At 49.2% G+C, this 22,817-nt stretch overlaps 3 protein-coding genes across 4 annotated transcripts; 1 reads left to right on the top strand and 2 right to left on the bottom strand.

Annotated features, from left to right (window-relative positions):
* Window positions 1-2: 2 nt before the first annotated feature.
* Window positions 3-13,779, bottom strand: LOC126574751 (glycogen-binding subunit 76A). Of its 2 annotated transcripts, XM_050235103.1 has the most exons (5): window positions 13,347-13,779; window positions 11,650-12,901; window positions 5,578-5,628; window positions 3,623-3,788; window positions 3-3,422 (listed from the first exon to the last, which is right to left on the bottom strand). In XM_050235103.1, the coding sequence occupies exons 4-5, from the start codon at window positions 3,770-3,772 to the stop codon at window positions 1,446-1,448; spliced, it is 2,127 nt and encodes a 708-aa protein (XP_050091060.1). In that variant the 5' UTR covers window positions 3,773-3,788; window positions 5,578-5,628; window positions 11,650-12,901; window positions 13,347-13,779; the 3' UTR covers window positions 3-1,445. The 2 variants fall into 2 exon arrangements, with proteins under 2 accessions (XP_050091060.1, XP_050091059.1); XM_050235102.1 differs by lacking the exon at window positions 5,578-5,628.
* A 2,127-nt stretch (window positions 13,780-15,906) lies between these two features.
* LOC126576135 (divergent protein kinase domain 1C) lies at window positions 15,907-17,511 on the top strand. Its single transcript, XM_050237278.1, is given in 4 exon segments — window positions 15,907-16,246; window positions 16,312-16,488; window positions 16,529-17,230; window positions 17,298-17,511. Coding segments are annotated over 4 exon segments (1,311 nt in total). The 5' UTR covers window positions 15,907-16,027; the 3' UTR covers window position 17,511.
* Window positions 17,512-17,840: 329 nt separating this feature from the next.
* On the bottom strand, window positions 17,841-22,785 carry LOC126574988 (tonsoku-like protein). Its single transcript, XM_050235442.1, has 4 exons — window positions 22,713-22,785; window positions 19,404-22,647; window positions 19,140-19,342; window positions 17,841-19,071 (listed from the first exon to the last, which is right to left on the bottom strand). The coding sequence occupies exons 1-4, from the start codon at window positions 22,729-22,731 to the stop codon at window positions 17,894-17,896; spliced, it is 4,644 nt and encodes a 1,547-aa protein (XP_050091399.1). The 5' UTR covers window positions 22,732-22,785; the 3' UTR covers window positions 17,841-17,893.
* Between the last annotated feature and the right edge of the window lie 32 nt (window positions 22,786-22,817).

Genomic DNA, 22,817 nt, shown 5'->3' on the forward strand with positions numbered 1-22,817 from the left:
CTTAAATAATAGTCATTTTATTCAACTCTAAACTGAGTAAAACTGGCTGCTATACAGAACAACAGGCGCTACCGGTGGTGTCGCGTAGCCGTAGGCATCAACTACCCCAAAATGGTTGATGCTGCCCGGGTACACGCCGCACTATGGTACCGTTTTGCATTCCCATCCTCTTCGTTGCCGCGGCATCATGTCATGTGTGCTTCTACAAGAGGGATTGCAGATGTAGCGCGAACAGGACGCGGAGGGCTTATTGTAACATTCGTTTGCTCATAGGTACCTACACTCTGCCTCTACACGCGCTAAACTACTAAACTTTGGGATGATATTAAACTCTAACTGGGGTTGATTTGGTTTGTTTGAGGGTTTAGGTGTGTTGGTGTGTGTTTGTGGGTGTATGCTTTTTACATGATCATAAGACACAATATTTATTAAAACGCCTGGCCAGCACGTCGAATAGATCAGTTAGCTCCTGCTGGGTCGCTATCGAGCGAACGTTCCTCTCATCATTTGCCATTTCATAGCATATACCTTTGGGGGTTTTGCATACCGTTACCATTTCTAAGTCGTCCCATGATTCGAGGTGCACCAACAACCCATAAAGGTCTCTCTCATTCTCTCTCTTTGATTCTCTTTTGCAATGTTTTTATATCCTTCCATCTTTCGTCATGGAACTTACTTTAACTCGACATTTCATGCTTTACAAATCTAGTATCGTGCATATCTCTCTTTCCCCTACACGCTTTCCTTTTCTCTCTCTCGTTCTTTCTTTCGCTAATTCCTTCAAAGCCTACTTATCTTTTACAGTGTTCGAATATACTTTGCACAAACATAACAATTATTTTGCTTTCATCGTTCTACAACCAAGCGTTGGGTTCATAACTGTTCATAATCTCACTAACTGTTAGTGTCGCTCTTTACACACTACACTGGTTGTGGTTCTAGCCTACTAAAGCTGCACCCAACCCTTTCATGGATCAACCCATCTATTGCTATACAGCGCGGCTTTAGTACGTCCATTAGATTAGTCCATTAGTACTGCACTACTAATAGTTCCATGTTGAGAGTGTGTGTTTCTGTGTGTCCTTGTCCGTGTCCGTGTCCGTGTTCGGGTCACGCTGTCCTCATTTTCCACTGTCCTCGTCTGAGTTTGTTGCAGTATTTTATCAGCAACAACCGAAACGCAAGAAGTCCTGCCGATGCGTAATCATCCGGACGAGGCAGGTGATCGAATTAAGCTTTCCAATAATACTACGGCCCCTAGACGATCGCTGAACCATCGATCGGTTCAGCTCGGTAGAGCCCTCGGAAGAAGTGGCTTTTCCTCTTCCTCTACCAATGTGTATTTGGTTTGGTTTGTGGAGTCAGCGTGGATTTTCTCGGGCTTCGGATCCGGTCAGTCAAATCGAACAACCCATTTTGCTGTCGTGCCACCGTGCGATGGCCGCTCAGTAGAAACTGCTGCACCAGGCACCGTCGGGACTGAGGGGATTGTGAGCAGCGGGAATCGAGGGTGGAAGTGGGACGCTCGGTCGCATCGGTATCTGCTGCGTGATCGGCAAACACTGGAAGACGTAGTTCGTATCGTAGTTGCTGTCCCAGAACTGTTCACCCCGGCAGTGAAACCGGATCGCCATCTCGATGCGCTGGCCCACCTGCACCGAATTGCCGTGCAGCGTGAACGTGAACTTGTCCGAGAAACCATCGCACGAATTCTCCGCATACGTGGCCTGCAGATCCGAGTAGCTGCGCCAGTTGTCCAGCGTGTAGCGCACATAGACCGATTTGTGGAAGTCAAGATTCCGGACGCGCACTGTCCCAGTGATGGTCAGCGTGATCGGATCGGTGACAGCCGCATTCTCCAGGTTCACCTGCTTCTCGCGGACACGATCGAGAAAGCAAGGCAGAGCACCGGGTTGCTGAAAAAGCGGCACCAACACACGGTCCACCTTCGGCCCAAGACTGATGATCTCCGGCATCGGTTGTTCCGTCGCTTGTGCGATCGTGAGATCCTCATACGCCGACTGTGGCACCTTGGGCACCTCATCCATGAACGTTCGCACATCCGTCAAATCGAGCCCGAGTACGTCCGCGAACCGAACTATCTTCTTACGGCCCGGTGTCCCCGGAGGCGTTTTGCCCGTCTTCAGCGAGGAGCATCTTCGGATGCGCTGTGGTTTCGTTTCTTCCTCATCTTCATCACCAGACGAAAGGGTCGCTCGGCGCTCGCGCGGCTTCCTAGACTCGTCATTCTCGTCATTCACTCGCTCCTTCTCACTGACGGTGCAATCGTGCAGGATCTTTTCCACTTCCGCTATCTGGATCTCGGCACAGGGACGGAGATGATGTTCCCGGTCGCCCTGATCGGTTCCATTGTCCATCGTCTTACGCTGCTGGGCGACATCTGCCGCGTACTGTAACCCGTACGCCATCAGTCCGATCTCGGTGTCGGTATTGATCACCGTACCACGTGGCATAATGGCGTGTCCGTTTCCGATGGCATGCCGCGTTGCACAATCCGGAACGTCCATACCAACGGGACAGCTACTATCAGCTTCTCGTTCCGGTTGGGTGGCACCATCGTCCAGTGGTTCCATCGTAACGTCCTGCAGGGTGCTGTTCGAGCTGGGTGAGCTGATTCCGGTGAAGGTCGAGATGTTGGATTCGGTCGATTGCGACGGAGGCAGTGACTCCGAGCAGCTGTCACTGTCGATCGTGCTGCTGGCCGCATAACCGGTCGCTATGTGTCCGTTGGCCGTGTGCGCGATCGTAGTGTGACTAGCGAAGGGATTGCTAATGCTCTCCGCTGAGGTAGTTGACGTTATTTCGAGCTTCGGTGCAGCGCTCGCACTCTCCGGTATTACTCCGGACATGCCGGCTGAGCTTGCCACGGCTGAGGTAGTGGCCTGTGCCAGAGAGGAACAGTCAGGGATCGGAACGGCACAATCGTAGTACACGCAGCCACCAGCCGAGCGCTGCTGCTCCGGATCGGAACTATCGGGATCGTAAAACTGACAATCGGAGGAGCTACTGTGACTACTGGCGGCCGATCCATGCGGTGTCGAGCAGGGCGATGAACAGACGTAACCGGATTCGGGTGCTTGCTGTGTTATCGGATCAGCGTCCACCGTTGAAGCGTGCCCGGAAGGCAATCCGGTCGGTGTGGCCGATGCCGTCTCGATCAGTCGCGTGTACTCGCATTCTTCGATCGGTGAGCTAGGGCTTTCCGGTTCCAGGCCAAAGTCGAAAAAGGAGTCCGCCTCGTGCGCGACAATACGGAGCGGCTGTAGGCTCGTTACGACCGTGTTGCTCTGTTCATCGTTGGCGGCCGCCGATAGCCACGTGTTTTCGTCGCTATGATTTTGCTGTTCGTTCGCCGTAAGTCCACTACCGTCCGCCGTATCCTCATCGTCACCGGTGCTGCCCTGCGGAGGGAAAATAGGAATGAACGGAATCAGTCACTCAGGAAGTAAAACTGGGAGCGTGAGGGGCATGAAATGTACTATCGATCACACATTTCGCGATTAGAATGGAATTAACAACGATTAAGCGCCGAAACGTGGAAGTGTTAGAGAAATAATGACCAAAAACGAGGGGGGGGATCCACGGGAGATTGCCGTCTTACCTGCGAACCAAGATTCCGTAGGCGTGACTGAAGGCTCCGGGCGAAGGCCTCGGCGCGGCCCCGGCATGACATACCGATCGGGAGCAGTGCGGTGATGCCGCACGGTCTGTCAGGTGCAGTCGTCGCTGACGGATCGCCCGGCGTTGTCATGGAAGTGAGGCAGTTTCTGTGGGGTGGATCGATCGAACAGGGACACGATCGCCAAGGAAGAGAGAGAGAGAGAGAGAAAAAAGGGGTTCGTTGAGTAAACTCACTGATCAATTGCTTGTTCTAAGCTAACCAAGTAACGCAAACGGGAGAGAGGACATTGGATACAGTAGCTCTGTATCTGCTGAGTGAGTTCGTACATTGAGAAAGCGTTAATTGGTAAATTTGAATCGCCAAATTGGGTGCCAATCGAGATGTTAATAAGCCGCTGATTGATGTGTTGATCGAGGAACGATCGGGTCTAAATGGTTGACTAGCAAAGCGAAGGAAGGAGCGAATCTACTGCCAGACGTTGGCATCAAATGTAGCGAAGCAGCAACAGCACTGACCGAGTACAGGCACCAGAAAGGAGGTACACTAGAGACAGCCAGAACCATCAGACGAAAACGATTAGAGAAGGTATTTGGAAGTGCATGAAGATGCTCGAATCGCACAAACCGGAGCGCCATTAGTGGTATCGGGGGTATATCTCAATCCACTCGAGCACTCTCCTTTCCATTTCAATTGGTTCATCGTGATAGCTAAGAGCATGATCACATGATCGGCGTCATAGCGAACCTCCATTCCTTTGCGTCACAACGGATTGACGAAAGCCTCTACACCTCTGTCTGGCGCGCGGGGGAAATGTGAAAATTAATGCAAAATTTTCTTCAAAAAAACAACACAACGGAAAGCACAACGATGTGATCTCTGATGGTGGTGTTTTCATTTTTCAATTAAATTTATTTATGGCGCAACGAAACGGAACGCAACGAAAGAAGCGGCATCACCATTTTCGATGACGCATATGCGCCCCATCCGTTCTCGGGTCCGTTGAGGCACGGTGGTGGTAATGGTCACACAGGATCACAGGGCGTTCTGTGCGCCCGCTCGTGTCAATCGCCACGTTGGTGGCGCCCCGTTTGGTGGCCTCTTCTTTGTGCGTTTGCTTGTGCAACGAGCGCCACTAGCGGCTGCTACTGCTGCTGCCTTGCAGGATAATGCATCCTGCTTTTCCGTGGGAGTGAGAGATCGAGCGAGCGAGCGAAGCGAACAAAAGACAAAACAATGGCCTTATGGGGGAGGTGATACTGGTCGGGGGGGAGGTGGGACAGGGAACTGCCCGTGGGGTTGCTTCTTATGGCCACGAAAGTGAATATCATCGTCCTCATCAGCCAGCAACGACGACGCGAAAGACACGATCAGAGACCACTAGTGGGGTTTGGCCACTTTCTATAAATACCGTCAATACCGCGGGATGTGTGACGATCGGCGGCATCGTATCCCCTCCTCCTCCCGGACCATCCCCCGGTGGATGATCATTCCCCGCATGTTTCGATTTTATTTTAATTTTTTTTCACTCTCTCTCTCTTTAAATCGCCTGCGTCCCTGGCACGACAACGACAATCAACAACGCCATTCACGCGTATCCTAGCGAGGTGTTCGGTGGCGCGTGTAACGGTGGAAGAAGATCACGACCAGATCAAGCACAAGACAAGACTTTCGATTTCGGGGCAAGATGAAGATGGTCTTGCGGGGGGCTACAAGGCGCGGTGGAATGTCTATTGTTTCGTAAAAAGGGAAGCGACATGGTAACAGGTGTTACCGTGTAAGCAGAGTGTAACAAGAGCGGTTTGTAGTGGAAGCACTGGACAAAATACAAATAAAAATAACTAACTAACTAACACACAAGAAAACCGACAATCAAGGACAACGAGAGAAAAGGAAAAGCAGAAAAAGAAAACAGGAAAAAAAGAAAAACCAATAACCTGATCAGAATGATCCACCACCAGACGTAGAGTGACCAAGCTTCATGTAATCTAGAAGAGAGAAAAGAGAAAGTGAGAGAGAGAGAGAGAGAGAGAGAGAGAGAGAGAGAGAGAGAGAGAGAGAGAGAGAGAGAGCGAATGAAGAAAGCGAGCGGAGGATGGTTAATGAATAACTGAAAAAGGATGAACGGAAACGGAGCGCACACTAGTAAACACTCCAAGAAGAGCTCCTGGTATCACATCCGGCCTCTAGGAGTGACGGCCTTGCGTGACGTAACCCGATGCCACGATTGCCGATTCGTATCTGCGGCAACTGAGAAACTGTCCTTCTGCTTAGGATTCACCGTCGGTGAACCGATTGGAACTGAACTATTATTAGCCACCCATAGCATTGGTGGCAGTTTGGGCGAGGTACGAACCAGCACTAAGCCGCAACCAAATCGTTGGTGGTGGTGGTGGAAAATCTATGGCCACGAGAACGGTTCGCACCATGCTCGTACCGAGACGCACCTTTATGTCTCGTCTTGATCATGCGACGGAGAGTCTCATAATCTAAGCCTTTCCTCACCATTGACTAGCTGAAGGAGGACCTCACATGGGGAGGAGGATGGTAGGCCCGGGGGTTCATTCGTGTGTTTGGCATTTGCCATTGACTCAACTGGCGGCCACGATTGGATCCGGTACTAAAATAAGACGAATGTCAATGTCACGCCACGCCAAAGGGCTGCTACTAGTGGGAGGATCGAGAGAAGGAGAGAGAGAAAGAGAGCAGGATGGGAGATGAAGTGAAGAAGAGAGAAATTGTGCTGCTCAAACGTACTTAGTATTCGCAATCAATCATAAGATAAGCGGATGGTGGATCAGTGACCAATAGTTTGAAGTTGAAGTTAAGTGCTTGAGATCCTCATCGATCGATTGAACATCCTTGCGCGAGAAGATCAATCAGGGAATATAATGTGCTCACAGACGAGGACCCTTTCAGTGCAGAATGTGACCAATGTCGTATCTTGAGCGGAAGGAATGCGGTGGAGAACCGCGGAGGTAATTTATCGAGTTGGATTGGTCCGTTTGCTGACAACTGTCCTAAAGGGGCATAACTAATTTGTGAAAATCTGTCTACCTATAAATAACACTCGACTCGTTGGCATTACGAATGTTTGCAAAAGCAAACTACTGCTACATAATCTACTCCTTCTATAGCTGCGTGCTTGGTACTTTGTTTAATGAATTGAAATAGTCACAAATCGTACTTAGCTCTACAAACTTAATTACCGTACGATGCTACTAGAAAAATATATTGTAAGAAGATTGAAAAGTGATACCTCATACCTTGTAGTCGTAGTTGAAGCGAATTTGTTTGAAGAGAATATCTGATCGTCTACCAAGATAAAACAAAGACAATTAGGAATCCATTGCCTTGAGCAGAGTTCACAGTTTCCCTGGCCAAACATACATCGATTTCTTTTTTGGTTCGCTACATTAAACCTTGCTATGCACCATTGAGCGAAAAGGTGGTCAACCGAAGGTGCAATGACTGGCATATTAGAATTTGATGCTAGTGCATCCCTGTTCAGTTCATCCAATGTATTCCTTACGACATGCACTAGCATTTTCGTGAACAAAAATGGCCTTGTCATGTCCTTATGCAACTCATGTAAAGCTTAATCATACTCGTAATCCGTAATCGTAATCGTAATCGTAATACTCGTAAATCCTTTCGTTTATTTTAAATAACTAAATAGATACTTATCGAGATACTTAGGAAGGCATTTTTAAGGGACTAAAATACTAAAATTTCCATCCACATAACGATAATGACAGATCGTCATATCCGCTTGGCTGTTAAGTGAAACTGAATGATGCATTTCTAGTGCCAGTAATTAGTTCGAACACTTGTTATGTTTATGTGCGATGTGCTAAATAGTATTATGTATTTTTCCATACTTTTATTAACAAGACTTTGCCAGGAAACAATACAAAGCATTCGTCTCCTATTGAAGCTCCGAGAAATACCTTCAAAATACTTCCATTCCATTCATTACATAGAAGAAAAGATAGATGCACTCCTTAAAATCGAATCCCACCTCTCGCTGACCACGGTTTGACCGCACCACAGCATAATCTCCTATCGCCCACTCCATTCGCACGTCGCCGAAGTCGAAGCCCGTTTGCTCTGTGTGTACACCAGCGACGAAGCCATAATAAACAACGCCCCGCCTTATCAGTGTATCGCGGCATGTTAGCTATGGTAATGCCTAGCGCCACCATCAAACCAAACTGCCCTCCCCCCTCCCTCACACCTTAACCCATCGGCCGACGGGAACCGGACCGGCAGTCCGGGCGCGAGACCCTCCCGTAACCCGTGAGGTCGCCAAGGGGGATCCATCCGTGGATGCATGCTCGCTCGGTGCACGCTTCACGGACACGGCATTTGTTTATACCAATCGGCCACCGATCGGTGATAACGGATGGATGCGCAGGGCGATGTAAGATGCAGCAGCAGTAGCAGCAGTAGCTCTGTGCAAACGACCCTCGAATGCACGCCGTCGCCGAATGTGACTTTCAATGCGACGCATGTGTACGAAGCGCACACGATGGACCAGAAACCAGGGGAAAGCAAATGGAACCACTGCAGCAGCAGTGTAGCGGCTTCATATAGACCACGTTGTGTGGTTTTTTTGTTGGAGTTTTTTTCAGCAAATGTCTATGAATAATGATAAGTGGTGTACATTTGCATGCGGCTGTCCATCAGGTACTGCTGATGAATCATTCGAGTATGGGTGCCGCAGCGCAATCGCTATCAGGCGCAGATGATCTACTGATGATAGGTCGCGCGTTACATCGTGGTCCAAGTAATTAATGATGGAAATGGATCTCACTCTGACGAGTGGCTGTAGCATGTGCAGCAAATTGGTTTGTTTTGGAAAGTTATTTCATTCAGGTGAATATCGTTTGTCGAATCATCATTTCCTAAATTTCGTGACCGCTGATAACGAAATTAGCCACATTACCCAATTCAAACGATGGAGGCGCCTGGTAAAGAGTCAATTGAACCACTGAAATCAACGACGACGACGGTCAAGGACACTCTCTGACGCGCGCGTGGCATATTTACGCTCCCCATGGAAAAAAAATATTCCGGGACATATAAAATGCGTTAGATAGTAGGGGAAAGAGCTCTCATAACCACAGTATACCGCTTGACTAGGGAGCGTAACAGAGAGAAAAACAGGAGAGTACCCAGTTCGTGGTGGTGCTAACTAGGGGCAAGAGAACCGAAGAATTGAGGTGACGGAGGTGGCAGTCTCGTCATATGGTTCACTCCAAACGCATCCGGCCGGTCAGCTCTTATTGCTGGCTTATGGCGGTTGCGGCTGCGGCCGGAGCAATGATGAACGATCGCGCAGGGTAAAGCGTTGTTGGCAACGGTACGAAACACACGAAAGGTTGAACCATATGGGGGTGTGGGAGTACTGGCTGGCTGTGTCTGAGTGTCTGTGTGTTTGTCTGTGGGGTGCGCTGGTAAGGAAAAATATTTTGTGGAGCACCAGCACACCCCACAATTCACCTTCAAATGACTTTCTTCCATCGAACGGAAAGCCAAGAACCAGACCGCGCCACCAGGAATTGCGTCAGAAGTGCAATTCCGGCGTGAATTGATTTTTTGGAGATGGAGCGAACATGTCTCGACAGAAGACGGGCGGCTGGTATTTATGGTAATATTCATGAAACCAACGCAGAAGCATCCGTGTTGTTGATGTAACGAGAAACGAGAAAGGAATGATCAAATTCAGAGTGAAATTCTTGCGTGGATTGAATAGAATATTTGTTGCTTCAAGGCTCGGTAGTTGCATTGCATAACCCCTGATTGCAGAATGAAACACGTATCCATCCTTCGTTCTCAGTTCTGACGATGATTTTAAAATTATTCAGTAAGATAATATCAAGGACAAGTGGTTCTTAGAAGACAAAAAGGTCTTGAAACTGAAGGTTAGGATCATCACGGTATGCTAAGGGTCATCCGCTTGTCTGCAGATTGGCGCCTGACGATCGGTCGATCGGCGGCGTAATTCCGGCCACCACCACTGCGGTCACCTGCCTGCAAAGGTGCGCCAATGGCTTGCGCTGTCCTCGGAGAACCCTCGGAGGTCGCGTAGGCGTGGTTCGTAGCGTCACCCGTAAATAGTTGGCCGGATCCGGATCAGGTGGTTGATCTTACCTCCGTGCGCGGGATAATACACCACACACGTCAATCATCACCTGACCGATCGCGGTCGGTGCAGTTCGTGAGCGATCCTCCCCCCGTGGTGTGATGTGCATCTTCTGGGCAGAACAAAAACGTGGCCCCAAAAGCTGGTCCTGCCTCTCGAACAAGATATCGGACAATGTTGTTACATTGGCGATTGAACACATACAGACACTCGTAACACCCGTAAGACGATCGCTTGGTAGCGGGGTGGTGTTTAAAATGGCGACAAAACATAGAAGCAAGAGATCGAGAATTGAGTTGCGATTATTTTTAAAAGAAAGCATTACCCCGTTACCGTTACACTGGCGCGTCACAAAATGTGCCCGTGTGTTGTGTGGTATGCGTTGAAAATAGAACCAACAACGCACACTAGCCAGGGGACAAGGGTGTGCGCGATCATTAACGATCATCTCGATCAGGACACGGTTCTGAGGTGTCCGACAAATTGTTTGCGAACACGCTCGCACACGCTGGATGTTTTAATTGGACGGCGTTGTGTGCGCGCTCTGTGGTTTGGTTTCAATTCATCGCTGTCAAGTAGTGGCGCCAATTTCCTCGTGCAACCACGTACAGAACAGAGCAATACATAGACTATCGGGATCGAGCGATCAGGCAATGACCAGGAATGAAATGTTGCATATGATCGTTTGTGGTAAAAGATATAAGAAATCAATCTGTTACGACCATAATGGCCTACTACCACGGGGATTGCTTACTTCGATTCGTAATATGTCTACCGGCATTCTGGAGTACTTCTCCTCTTTCTCACCGTTCTAGAGAAATGCCTCTGCTAATAAGTCACTCGAGGCACACTCCGCTATCTAAAAGGATTATCCACAGATGGTTTTCCGCCGAAGAACATTATCAAAATGCTGCTTTATCGTAGAATCTTATCCAAACCCCGAGTTGACCAACATTAACCAGAAACCACGATGAATCAGACACATCCATTCAAGGGTCCGGTCTGATGATGGTGGTGATGTTACCAACTGCACTCGACTCACGTTCGCTTCCTCGCTTTATCGCAAACGCGCCGTGGCTTGCGAATACCACCCTCTCCTCTCTTAAGCTGCCGGAGTGCTGAAAATATCAGCAAAATCGGTGGGGCGATAAAAAAGTTAAATTTTTCCTTTTTGCTAGCTGCATAGCGAGCAATTAGGGTGGTGGGCGTCGGTCAAAATTGCACATAGAATTCTAACTTCCCGCTCTGCTTCACACCTTGAGTGAACGATAAGATATTGCTTAGCTTCAATTACGGTTATCTGTATCAGCAATCAAAAGGTAATTCCGCGCGATGATCTGCGCTTTTCTGCTGATTTGGTGCGCTGGGTGCCGCCGGGTGCCGTCATGACATAAGAGCCGAAGGGGTTGGACATTCCATCGGCGAGCACGGAAGTGCATTCGTTAGCCGAGGGTGATGTTTAACAAGTCTCGTGGCTTCTTACTCTTCCACCGCTTGCGACACTCTTCGTTAACACTTTGAAGGCATCACGCTGATGGGAGTGCACGGCGTGATATGTAGATGAGGCTAGAGGTGGAACCCGGGGTTTATCCCTCAATTAAGGAGCATGTGCGAGCAACTCGGTGGCTCTCCTTCGGCAAAAAAGGGACGAGTGAGAGTAAGAAGTGGCTTGAACGTGCCGTAAACGGTGAGAAACGAGGGAATTGGTGCCATAGAACCATTCTGTGACGCAAGCTGCTGGAGAAATTGCCCAAACGATCGAAATGGTATCAGCGCAAGGGGTGGCGGCACTACAAATAGAGGTCATTCGTTGTCGACGCCCATCGTCGCGCATGCACAACAGTGATACCAGATCACTTACCGTAACTCTATCAGAAGTCCAATAACGATCGCTGTCACTGTGACGATGATGGTTGGCTGATCGGCACCGAACAAATGCCGGATCAGCTGCTGCTCGATACTCGCTCTGCCGGAGCTGCTGCTGCTGCTGATGCTTCTTTCGTCGGTTGTCACCGGATGCAGAAACCGTCGCCAACACGACGTCGTCGTTGTTGTTGTTGTCGTTGTTTCCAGGGGTTGCTGTTGTCGTTTTAAGGATTCGTTTGTGGCACTCTGCCTCTGTGGTCGCCGATCTGTTAACACGCTACTCCTATCGAGCACTAATCCAATGATGGAGTCGTCGATTTCAATTTGATGTTTTGCGGTGAATTAAAAACACTTTCTCAGCATTTCATAGAACCGGTGCAACAAACGCACACAAGCACAAACTCACAAAAAAAGAGGGAAACAGGGAAGCGGAAAGCTTTCCAGAAGGACACCAAACACCAAGCACACGGCACACACGCTCTGGTCACACTAAGCCACCACAGAATGGAAACACAGAAAGCCGGATGTGGGAAGCGGACAGCAGGGATGAGCAGCGGCAGCGTTAATGGTGGTACGCACTGTGAACACACCGCGTGTCCCTCTGGTAGCTCTTTCGAAGGGGTTTTCTTTTCTCGGGAATATTCTTCACTTTCTCTGTCGTGTTTAACGATCTTCCACTCACTGTATCTCTTTTTCGTGCTCCCGTACTCTTGCTTAACAATGAAAAAAAACAATCGAAACCAAACCACAACGCAACACGCCTTTGGTTTCTCACTTTTGTGCTCCTGAGCTGTGCCACGCGGGGCGTCGTCGTCGATTCGATTGATTGATCCTTGGTAGGATCGACACTAGATCGACGTCTAGTGTTGTCACTGACACGATGAGCACCACAACTGAAACACCACCTCGCTCGCCTACACTACAATGTATCACATATTTCGGGCGCACGATCTGTGTCGATCGCTTGAGGCCAAGCACGGCCAGATGCTGCTGCTGCGGCTGTTGCGTTGCGTTAGCTCGTCCGGGTCAGAACCAGTTCCTTGTTGAAGCAGGAAAGATGCAAGCCTCAGGCAGAGTCGTTGCCTTCGATTTTGGTCGATGCTGACGAAGCACCGAATCGAACTCGAATGTGCCGCTGGTGGTTCCGATGGTGTGATGCACAGGGGCATCGACGGTGTTCAAACGGTACCGGTCTCGTACGCGCCGAGCTGCATCCTCACAGCTCTGCCTTTGGTAAGTGGGAACGTCTGTAAGAACAAAGAGAAGAGGGAAGAGAAATCGGGTCCATTAGAGTCAGGGTAGAATGTTAGAAAGAATGAGCAAAAGGGAACAGTCGATAATGCTCGGGTATGTGGCAGTTTGGTGGGCTGCTTCCGAATTCCATGGCCTGCCTATCTGCCTGGTACCATACACTCGATTCATAAACGAAGGATGGTTCAAAAAGAATCACCGTACCGATCACTGGGGCACTTTAAAAGTATCTTGCATCTGGATCCTCGATTGTCAGATCGTAGGAAAAGGATATCCACGTGTTTGACCAACATTTGATGAGGATTTCATTTTTATTTCAATCGTTTGCACGTTGAAAGGATCGATCTATGGCAGTCAAATGGCAGGCTGCAGCACCTATTGTTGCAACAATTTCACTTCCAGTTCCTTAGCAAAGTTCTGTAGTTCTTCGGCTATGCTTACCGGTGTGTAGTGTCACTCGTTAACCAGATTGGCCACTCGTTCACACGCACTTTCTCTCTCTGTCTCGCTCGCTCCCCCACTAGTGGGGTTTTAATCCGTATGAATGGCACTGACTCCACTTACTACGAGGCACCGCCACCGTCAGCAGCCAGTAACTCGATTCTAACCAACAATCTCGTCGATTAAACCTGCACCACTACTTCTGCCGCCACTTTTCGTGTCCGGGACGAAAACGGAGGGTGGCACCAGCAGATTACGAGACTGCTGCTGCTAAAGTTGGTGCTGTGTGTGCTGCAGGACCACCAGCGTGACAGCGTGGAACCCTCTGTGGTAAGGGCGAGCCACGGAGCAGTGTGATGATGTTCCGCCTCGGACGTCGTTTTGGCAAAGACTCCTGCGGTCAAGCAAAGCGAAGCGCGTAAGGCGGCCGCCCCGTCGACGTTGGCCCAAGCCAAAGTGTCAAGAGAAGGACGTTGCAAGGTCGCGCGCGCTCGAGATTCCGCTCGGAGATTCCGCGACGACGAGGTGGTGGCCACACCAGGCCGGTGGTACTGCACTCAATTGAGCAGCTGATTCCCGCTAGCTCTCTTTCTCTCTCTAGCCTTCTCTTCTACCATCTTGTGCGCTCCTTTCACCGCTCTCGTTATCTCCTATCGCTCTGGCGCCTATGCTCGCGCGCGCTCTTTCTCTCGCTCTCCTCGGAGAAGCGCATGCGTTCGGTGCTCCCCACGGTTGTCTCATGTGGGATGAGTGGGGGACGGGGTGGACTTGGGTTGGGGCTCGCGGATCGGCAGATCTTATAACGGAGCAGACCCTCAAGGGAGCACTGCATCGAAGAATCGGATCTTAATGGCGGAAAGGAATACATGATTGTTGGAAACCTTTTCCTTTTGTATTCCTAGTCCTATGCTCCAGATGTCCTTTAATTACTTGTCGAACTGGATCCAGGCATTTGTTCTCCCCCGGTCAATACGCTAGAGGGATCCCTCGATGCTAAATGTGTTTCACGTGCCAAACGTAAACATTAGTGTTTTCCTCCGCGAGAGCGCACTAGGGCTCTGTTGCCCTTTCAATTATGCTGCACGGTCCACCATGCCACCCGCATTCGGGGACACTTTCACTTTCGGTAGAGCGAAGTAACATAGAGAGTGGGCGAGAGCAGCGTGGATAAAAAAGAGCTGCACTAGAGAGCGCCGGAGATGCGAAGAGAGATGATGGGGTTGCTTCGTAGGGATGAATCTCACGAGTTTGGAAACGATCTCTCGTGGGCTCTCTTTTGGTTTCCATTCGATCGTTCTAACTAAAAGAAAAAAAGGTCGGCTTCAATTAGTGAACAGAATTGTAAACGAAGCGATACTATTTTCATTACAACACATGTCTTATGCATGAAGGACTAGTACACTATGCTAATGGATAGCAGTTGACTATTTGCTGATAAATAATTCCCTTAAACTAATCCCATCTGAATCGTGAAAAGATATCTATAAGTCATTTTTTGTTGTTGGTGCATTGCAAAGCGGCATATTAAAATTTAGAACTTTTCCATGTAGTGTATGATGAAACATGCCTATCAGCTCAAGGGCTAAACTTCATGAAACATTCGACACCTCTATACTCCCTCTAGGCACTTGTATCCCCGAACAAATGGCACGTGTCGCAACTAGAATTGGGTCAAAACTGTAGGTGTGCGATCAATACGCAAGTGCAATGACCTTACTTGAGTATTCAAAGAATGGAACATACTTTTAAGTATCAGGGGTTTGGTGTGTTTAGTGGATATCCAAAAGATACAAAAAATGCAACTCTTGTTCTGCTTGCAAACAGATTTAGTATGGTTCTGAGCCAAAGGAAAAGCTAGAACTTCGGTAATCTTGCTGCAGTTTGCATCACAATGATGCCATCTGCAATTGCATCAGAAAGTGCAATTGCACTCCAAATTGCATCAACAGTTGCACCCAATGTGTGTTTTCCCCCCACCAAAACGTAGATCATGAGTTCAACGAATGCATTAGGGATACATTAATGAAACATTGCCCTTTCATCAGTTTCATCCTCGGTGCATTAACTTCGTGACCACCTTCCGGGCGTTGCACCCGTTGCAACGCGTTGCATCTTTCCAGCAATCGGCGACCACGTGCTACCGCTAGCGGCATCAGCATCCAACATTCTTTGAGAAACTGCAATGCAACACGTGCCACAGAACAATGGGAGACAGATGGCAGAGGCAGGATGAAATCATGCGCAATGCTGGTACCAACCTGCCACCTCCTACGACTACGTTTACTGACATGACGTCACTCCTCAAAACAAACCGACGAGTCTTCGTCGGTCCTTCGGAGCAGCTTCTTCTCCTCCAGCGGTGGCGCACGCACGCAATTTTACGTCCTTGAATCGGGACGGTGACATTTTGGGCGGACATTTATGTTTTTATGTAACAGTGGCCATTTCTACCGGCCATTGTTCTGTTTGTTGGTCAACACTGGGAATTTAGAGTGTGTGTGAAAGAGGCACGTTTCCTGTTTCCGTTGAGCGGTGAAATGTAGTATCTGTAGTACTGCTCGCAAATGTGAATTGTTGGAATGATTGGCAGCTTCTGGCTGAGGAAGTAAACATTGCGCACCGGGACACCATCGCAGATCCAGTGCGGAGAAGTGAACCTAAAACGACGCCGAAGATACAGGATGACAATCAACGATAGTGCTAGCGGCTGTTTGCAGGCGCTTTCAGCCCGCCTTAAAATCATGACTCGAAAGTTTCGCTTCTCACCAAGACGTCGTTACTACTGTGCGATGATGTGCGCGACCGCGATGGTATTGTTTGTAGTCGCGGTAATAGGATATTTGCTCACGGGGGTTTACTATTGTTTCGATGTGATGATTGAATGGAAGGTATCCAAAATAGTAAGTGTCCTCAGTCATGAACCAATCCGTATCTCCCTCTGTAACATCAAAATTGATACTTCCAGTGCAACCAGTATTATAGCAACGAAATCACGGGCTACATGTGCCCGGAGCTCTGTGCCGGGGACACTATATCCGAGTTCCAGTGCCCATACCGGAACCAGGCCGTACTGTATCCTGCCAATCCAAATCGTTTTCTCGCACGGAAGGCTCAACAGTATGTGGTTTTGAAGGTAGAGTATGTTTTGGGCGAAAGCTGATGATCCACCGATGATACGGCAGTGACTTTTCCAGCATGCAGTCCCCGATGTAAACTACGAGCAACTCTCCTGGATCGATAGCCACCGGCACGAGGAACATTTTCCAACGGAAACTGAATATGTCGGTATAGTTCGGCGCTACATTGCGTTACGGTACGATCTTCAGCTCCCCTTTGATAAGTTGAACAGTCTGCTGAAGCTCAAGAACAAAAACAATCACGTGCTGTTTCATGCCAGCATGCGCAACAGCTGGAACTTGATACAGAATAACGAGTATCTGCTGAGTCGGTTGTACGAGGAGAAGGAAATCTTCCCTCAAGTGATCGGTACCTGTGGTGATCTGTTTCTGACCGAGTTGCTCGAGACGGTCGAGTTCGATGAGCGGCGGTATCATTTTACGAACCACATCGATCTATCCAAATGGCGGTACCACATCAAGGTAGCCGTCCTCATTCTCGACTATCTTGAAGAGATGGCTCAAAATCGCTTCCAGATGTGTTCGGTACTGTTGGCCGGGTTTGGTATTAGCGATAGCCGCATGAAATACCACGATCTGCGGTATATTACCACAGAAGCATCGATTGACAGAAAGCTTTCGGATGGACGCTGGTGTGAGTCGGATGCAGACTGCGCCTATTACGACTGTCGTAGCCGCTGTAATACCACCTTGCGGCAGTGTACAAACCGGTTGCTGAACAACAATCTACAGATCGTGTGCGACAAGGTAGCCGATCATTCTGTTGGCCATTCTTTCAATTATTCTTAATCTGCTACCCATCTCTCCCTATCAGATATTCCGCGGCACTGCCAGTGCACCAGGCATTCTGGTGACGGAGAAAAGCCCGAATCGGTTGCTGCGTATTCTCGAGCGTTGTGCAAAGCCTGCCAGTAAGACAGACATCGATAGTCAGCGTCCTTGGGGTGCTTCGAAAATGTTAAAAAAGCAGTTGTACAACGAGTTGACGAGTATTTACGAGCAGCTAGCCTCTTCAATCTATTCCTAATTGTTCAATCCCTGGGCGGAATGGAAGGCACCAGGATTTGGTACCGTAGTCAATTGCATTGATAATCAAACGTGATGTACTGCCAGCGGCTTGATGTGTGTGCGTTTTGGTGTGCGAACATGCCTACATGGGAACGGTTTCAGCAACCGAAATCGATGGAAGCGGACGAGAGCTGGTTTCAGTAGACCAAACATGTTTTTGTAGGATAGCTTTAGCACCGACATTGTAAGATACGGATTTTTTCATCGCTTATTGACAGAATAGAATGGCCTCTTTGTCATCATGAATCAAAACCTTTTTAAACTTTTTGCTTCGAATTGGAATACTGACAGGTCAGCAAATGTACTGTATTTACTAAGGCACTCGGGGGAGACATTATAATTTCAATCAACCGATAGCTTGATCGATCGATCACTCTCGTTCGTCGTAATGTATGCTTGTTTCGTTGACCAAATGCGACGCCAAAGGGCTTCCAGTAGCTCGAGAAGTAGTTTTTGCCGATCGGCCGAGTAATCGCGCGTCGGTAGTATACCGTAGATCTCCTGCGGATAGTGAGCACTCGAGCTCAGCTCGATTAGTTGCAGTAGCTCTTCTAATCGCGTGCTATAGTTGTCTAGGTTGGCTAACAGTTGCACATCGTGATCGAATCGTACATGTTCCAGGCGATACGAAGCAGTGGCACAGTGACGCAGCAGGGCCACAAACGAGCGGTTCGTGAGTCGTACATTCAGTGAAAGATCTAAATGGATGAGCTTTTCGCAGTTGCGACCTAACGCTGGTAGTAGACACGATTCCAGCTCCTCGTCCGTTAGACGACAATTTCGAAGATTAAGCAGTCGCAAAGAATCGAGCCGATGCTCGGTGATAGTTTGCCATAGCTTGGGCTTGAAGTCATTGCAAAGTACTGCCATCGTGTTAAAATTCGCTTCCTTTAGTTGACCGTCATTCAGCAACTGCAACAAATTCTCGACCGATCGAGTGTTTAGTTTGTTCTCGGAAATATCGAACGAAACTAACCGAGCGATGTTAATTGAGGGATGCTCGGAGGGAATGAAGTTGGATATTTGTGTTGAGCGGATCCGTAGGATGCGAAGGTTCGGCAAAGCATTGCACAAAGTCCCGAGTGGTACGAGTGCCGTGTCATGGAGAGGATTGTGGCTAAGATCAAGTTCCGTTAACTGGCCCGCTCCTAACGCTGGTTGAACATTGTTGAACGTGTCCATTGTGGCCATATGTGATGTTTGCTCCTTTCTACTGAAACACAGCATCTCAAGTGTTCGGCTAGTCAGCAGATTCATCGCTAACCGAAGGACACGCAAATGCTGAAAGGATGGCAGGTAGCGTACTAATTTGGCCATATCCTGATCGGTGATACCATTTAACGAGAGATCCAAATGGTTTAACCAATCCTGCTGGAAGAAAATGACTGAAAAAACCATGGAAAGCACGTGTGCCGGAGCGAGTGGTATCGATGGAACGTTTCGTGCAAAATTCACTTCCAAGGCAATCTTCTCGTTGCGATCCATCATCAACAGCTCTTTTCGCAAATCGTTATCGTTAGCTGGAAAGCAAAAAACAAGGTAAACACAATGAAATGTTTTCTTACACGATCCGCACGCCTAAACTTACCTAGATTATGTTCCAGTACGTAATCATCATAGAACTGATCGAGATTGATCCGCTCCCAGTCCACTATTTGCGCGAAAACAATCGATCTGTCGGAAGAACTGCTTCCAATAAGGGCAGTTAATGGTTCCGTCTCGGTAAAGGAACGAAGGGTCGCACCATTTTCCACTGGTCGCAGCTTAATGACTGGCCGTTTGCCGTGTAATCTGCAGAGAATCGAAACAATTAATTAACGGCTTACAATTAACAAGACTAACACCAACTTACATCATGTAAGATTTGATAACTTCATTACAGAACCACCCAATTGTGAGCGTGGCAAGTGTGGTTCGACCCTCGAGATTAACAGCAATAGTTACACCGTTGTCCAGCGTGACATGTACAGTACGTGTCGGTGGAATCGGCTCGCTACTTGCAACCATCGTCTGAGATCTGGGGCTCAACGAACGCTTTGCTGGTGATGCCAGCTCCATCGTAGCTGGAGGAGCATGATTTTCTTTCTCCTCTACAGTGGGGCTTGCTACGCGTTGAAAGCCGGCATCAACAAGCGATACCTGTCCGGAAGAGTATCTCCGACTTAGGGACGAACGCAATTCAGCCGAACCACGACGTTGCTTTATCCTTCGAAAGCTCTTCGATGAATTATTCATTAGCACACTGAAGGCACTGTCTCCGGTGGTATCCTTCGCTGTAACGCTTTGCCGTGCCTCTCTTTCGCATCCACTATCCACTAGATCATCCTCCGAATCTTCCGAATCGACTAACGCGTCCATACGAGAGTGGTTTGCCGTGACGGAGGCTGGATCGTCATCAAGCAGTCGCTCTTTGCGCACAGGTTTTGGACTGGAATAGGAAGAGGAGCGTCTTAGCTGCTGTCCATCCAGTAACGAGTTGTGTAGATTGCGACTGACACGGCTTCGTTTGGCCGATTGCTGCAAATCATCGATTAGCCAGTCATCGGCATCTACTTCCTCCATTGTCATGTGCGCTAGGCGCTTCTTTTGAGCGGAAAGAGATAAGCGAGACTTTGAAGGTAGTTCAGTAACCGTTCCATTTGAAGTTTTACGCAATGCTTGCATTGCACTACGATACTCTTTGACGCCGGATCGTTTACGCTCCACTGCGCCATCTTCATCCTTTTCACTGTGTTGCGATTCATCCGAGCTCTCGGAGCTGTCTTGATCCGGCAGCGTGTTACGATGCTTGGAAGGTACAGATTGTGCACTGCCATATCCAGACGATGCTGTTCCGGAGCGTCGTAGTGAAAGGCTTTGCGGTGAAGCGTCGGGCGTTGCTTGTGACATTCCTCGAGGAGCTTTTCTGCTAGACTTTGACCTGCCCGAATCATCTACCGTAGGTGGAGGTGAGGTTTGGATGGCTGCAGCATCAAACTTGGTCACCAAGAGTTCACGTATCCGCGAATATTGAGCACACTGTTCCGATGAAAGTGATCCGGGTTTCCGTTCGCTGTACCACTTGTCGAGAACGTTTAGAGCCGTATCACCAAAGTCGGTACGGTGCGTTGCATTGGCACCACGTTCCAGCAGCAGCTCGACAACATCCAAACGACCATTACTGCAGGCATCGTACAGTGGAGTTATACCATCACAGCTGGTTCCTCCTTTATCATTCAGATGTGCTCCGCGGTCTAGTAGCAGTTCAACGATTTCGGTGTGCCCATGAATGCAAGCTTCATGCAATGGTAACCAACCAGCATGATCGCGCACATTCACCGGATGCCCTTGGATGATCAATCGTTCGGCCAACGCCTTGTTTCCCGAGATGGCCGCTTGGTGAAGCTGCGTTTCGCCCTTATTGTTGCGCCGCACTGCGAATGTTGTGCCACGTTTGCGTGTTCTGGAACCAGGAGTCGTTCCAGCTGCTGTGCTATCGAGGTCGTTGATGGATACCGACGCCGACTTATTCGCAGATTGTCCATCGCTGTCGGCGTCATCGGAGAGATCGACATCTAGCTGCACATCGTCGCCGATGTTGGGCGTATCATGATCATTCTCTTGAAGCTCTTCATCAATAATACCAACCGGACCGGCCAGTAGATCACCCTCGGAATCTGGAAGTTCTTCACTGTCCAGTTCGGGCCCGGTGCCTAGATCAATGCCTGCTGTTACAGCCTCCCGCTCCAGATCTTCCGCCATCAGTTCCATGCAGTTGGCACGGAGCAGTTTGACTGCCCGCTGTATCGGTACCTTTTCCAGCTCAATCGAACCAAGCTTTCGCGCTTCCAATTGTGCTTTCCGGTAAATGTCGGAAGTCTCGAAGAAGGAACGACTTTTCTGCCTCTCGTACAGTTTCGCAATTTGCAGAAGCGTGTGATACGCTTCCTTGGGCTCGTCGGAAATGATGGCGTACTCTTTCCACAGGAAGTCAAGTGCTTCCTCGTACTGCCGATTGTCGGTGTACGTTTGGTACAGACTAACGTAGCAGGGTATCAGCTGCCGATTGACCTCTCCAGCTGCCTCAGCACACTCCAGCATCCGGGTGTAGTACCCGATGGCTTTGGCAAAATTACGCAGCTTGCACGATCCATCACCCATACGCTCGTACAGTGTCTTCCTGCGTGCGTAATCAGTCGCGTCGGTTGTAATGAGATCGTCTTCGGTACGACACATCGCTACCAGCACCTTGAGCTGTGTTTCAATCACCTTTGCATCCGTAGACACGGGCGTCTTTAATCGGTAGGCTTTCTTCAGCGTTTGTCGCGCACTCTGGAAGTCACCCATTCGGATAAAGAATTCACCTTTCAGCAGCAGCGTTTGGCACATCTTTGAGGCACGGTTCTGCAATCTCGATGCCACCTCCAGGGCTTGATTGAGCAGGCGCAACGTTTTACCACAGTTCGGACCCCCGGAACCTTCTTTGCGCTCCCAGCGCGACGTCGATAGGGCCATCGTGCTATAGCATGTGTGCAGCAGCTCGAAAAGATCCGCATCTCGGGCCAATCTTATTGCACGCTCCATGTGCTGTTGGGCTGTTTCCGGTTTTCCTCGACGATCGAGTGTTACACCGAGGTTTAGGTAGATTCCTGCCTCCATTTCCATGAGATCGTGCTTCCGCGTACTCCCTTGCAAATCTTTGCACATCTCCAGCCCTTTATGGAACGCTTTCTCCGCCTCAATCAGATCCGCTTCGGCATCGGCAGATGATTGACACTCGGCACGGTGCAGATGTACCCGTCCGATCGTGACGTGTGCCCGTTGCATTTCCATTCGATTTCCTTCGTTCTGGGCCGCTCGCATGTAAGCTTGGACGTTCTGGAGTGCCTCTTTGAACTGGCCCAGCATGAGGTACATTTCGCCGATCATACGGAACGCGAGGCCGCGTTCCATACGCCGGTTCAGCTTCTCGTACGCTTTGGCCGCAAGCTTGTACTCGTTCAGGGCCCGCTGATGTTCCTCGCGCTCCTTGTACAGTTCCCCCAGTCGCTCGCATGTTTCCGCCAGGGACAGATAGTTATCTTCGTTGGCGTACTTGGTTTTCTTCCTTATCAGCTCTGTACACAAGAAAAAACAGGTTTTCGATCAAGCCCGTTCGAGCTGAAAGCGTAGCGATACTTACTTCGCTCATCGTACGTCATGGTTGCTCCGGAAGCCTTCGGTATATCATTTACTACTGAAAATCATGAATTTACGAACACTTTTAACACAAAAACCGCGGAGCCTT

Source organism: Anopheles aquasalis, chromosome 3 (genome assembly GCF_943734665.1).
Source record: "Anopheles aquasalis chromosome 3, idAnoAquaMG_Q_19, whole genome shotgun sequence".
Lineage (NCBI taxonomy): Eukaryota > Metazoa > Arthropoda > Insecta > Diptera > Culicidae > Anopheles > Anopheles aquasalis.

What these genes read in the sequence shown, in the direction of transcription:
- LOC126574988 (XM_050235442.1), bottom strand. An exon ending in GTTATCAAATCTTACATGAT is followed by an intron (nt 19,343 to 19,403) that starts GTAAGTTGGTGT and finishes GATTCTCTGCAG; the next exon opens with ATTACACGGCAAACGGCCAG. An exon ending in CGTACTGGAACATAATCTAG is followed by an intron (nt 19,072 to 19,139) that starts GTAAGTTTAGGC and finishes TTTGCTTTCCAG; the next exon opens with CTAACGATAACGATTTGCGA.
- LOC126574751 (XM_050235102.1), bottom strand. Translation starts at nt 3,772, where the DNA reads ATGACAACGCCGGGCGATCCGTCAGCGACGACTGCACCTGACAGACCG. An exon ending in TACGGAATCTTGGTTCGCAG is followed by an intron (nt 3,423 to 3,622) that starts GTAAGACGGCAA and finishes TTCCCTCCGCAG; the next exon opens with GGCAGCACCGGTGACGATGA.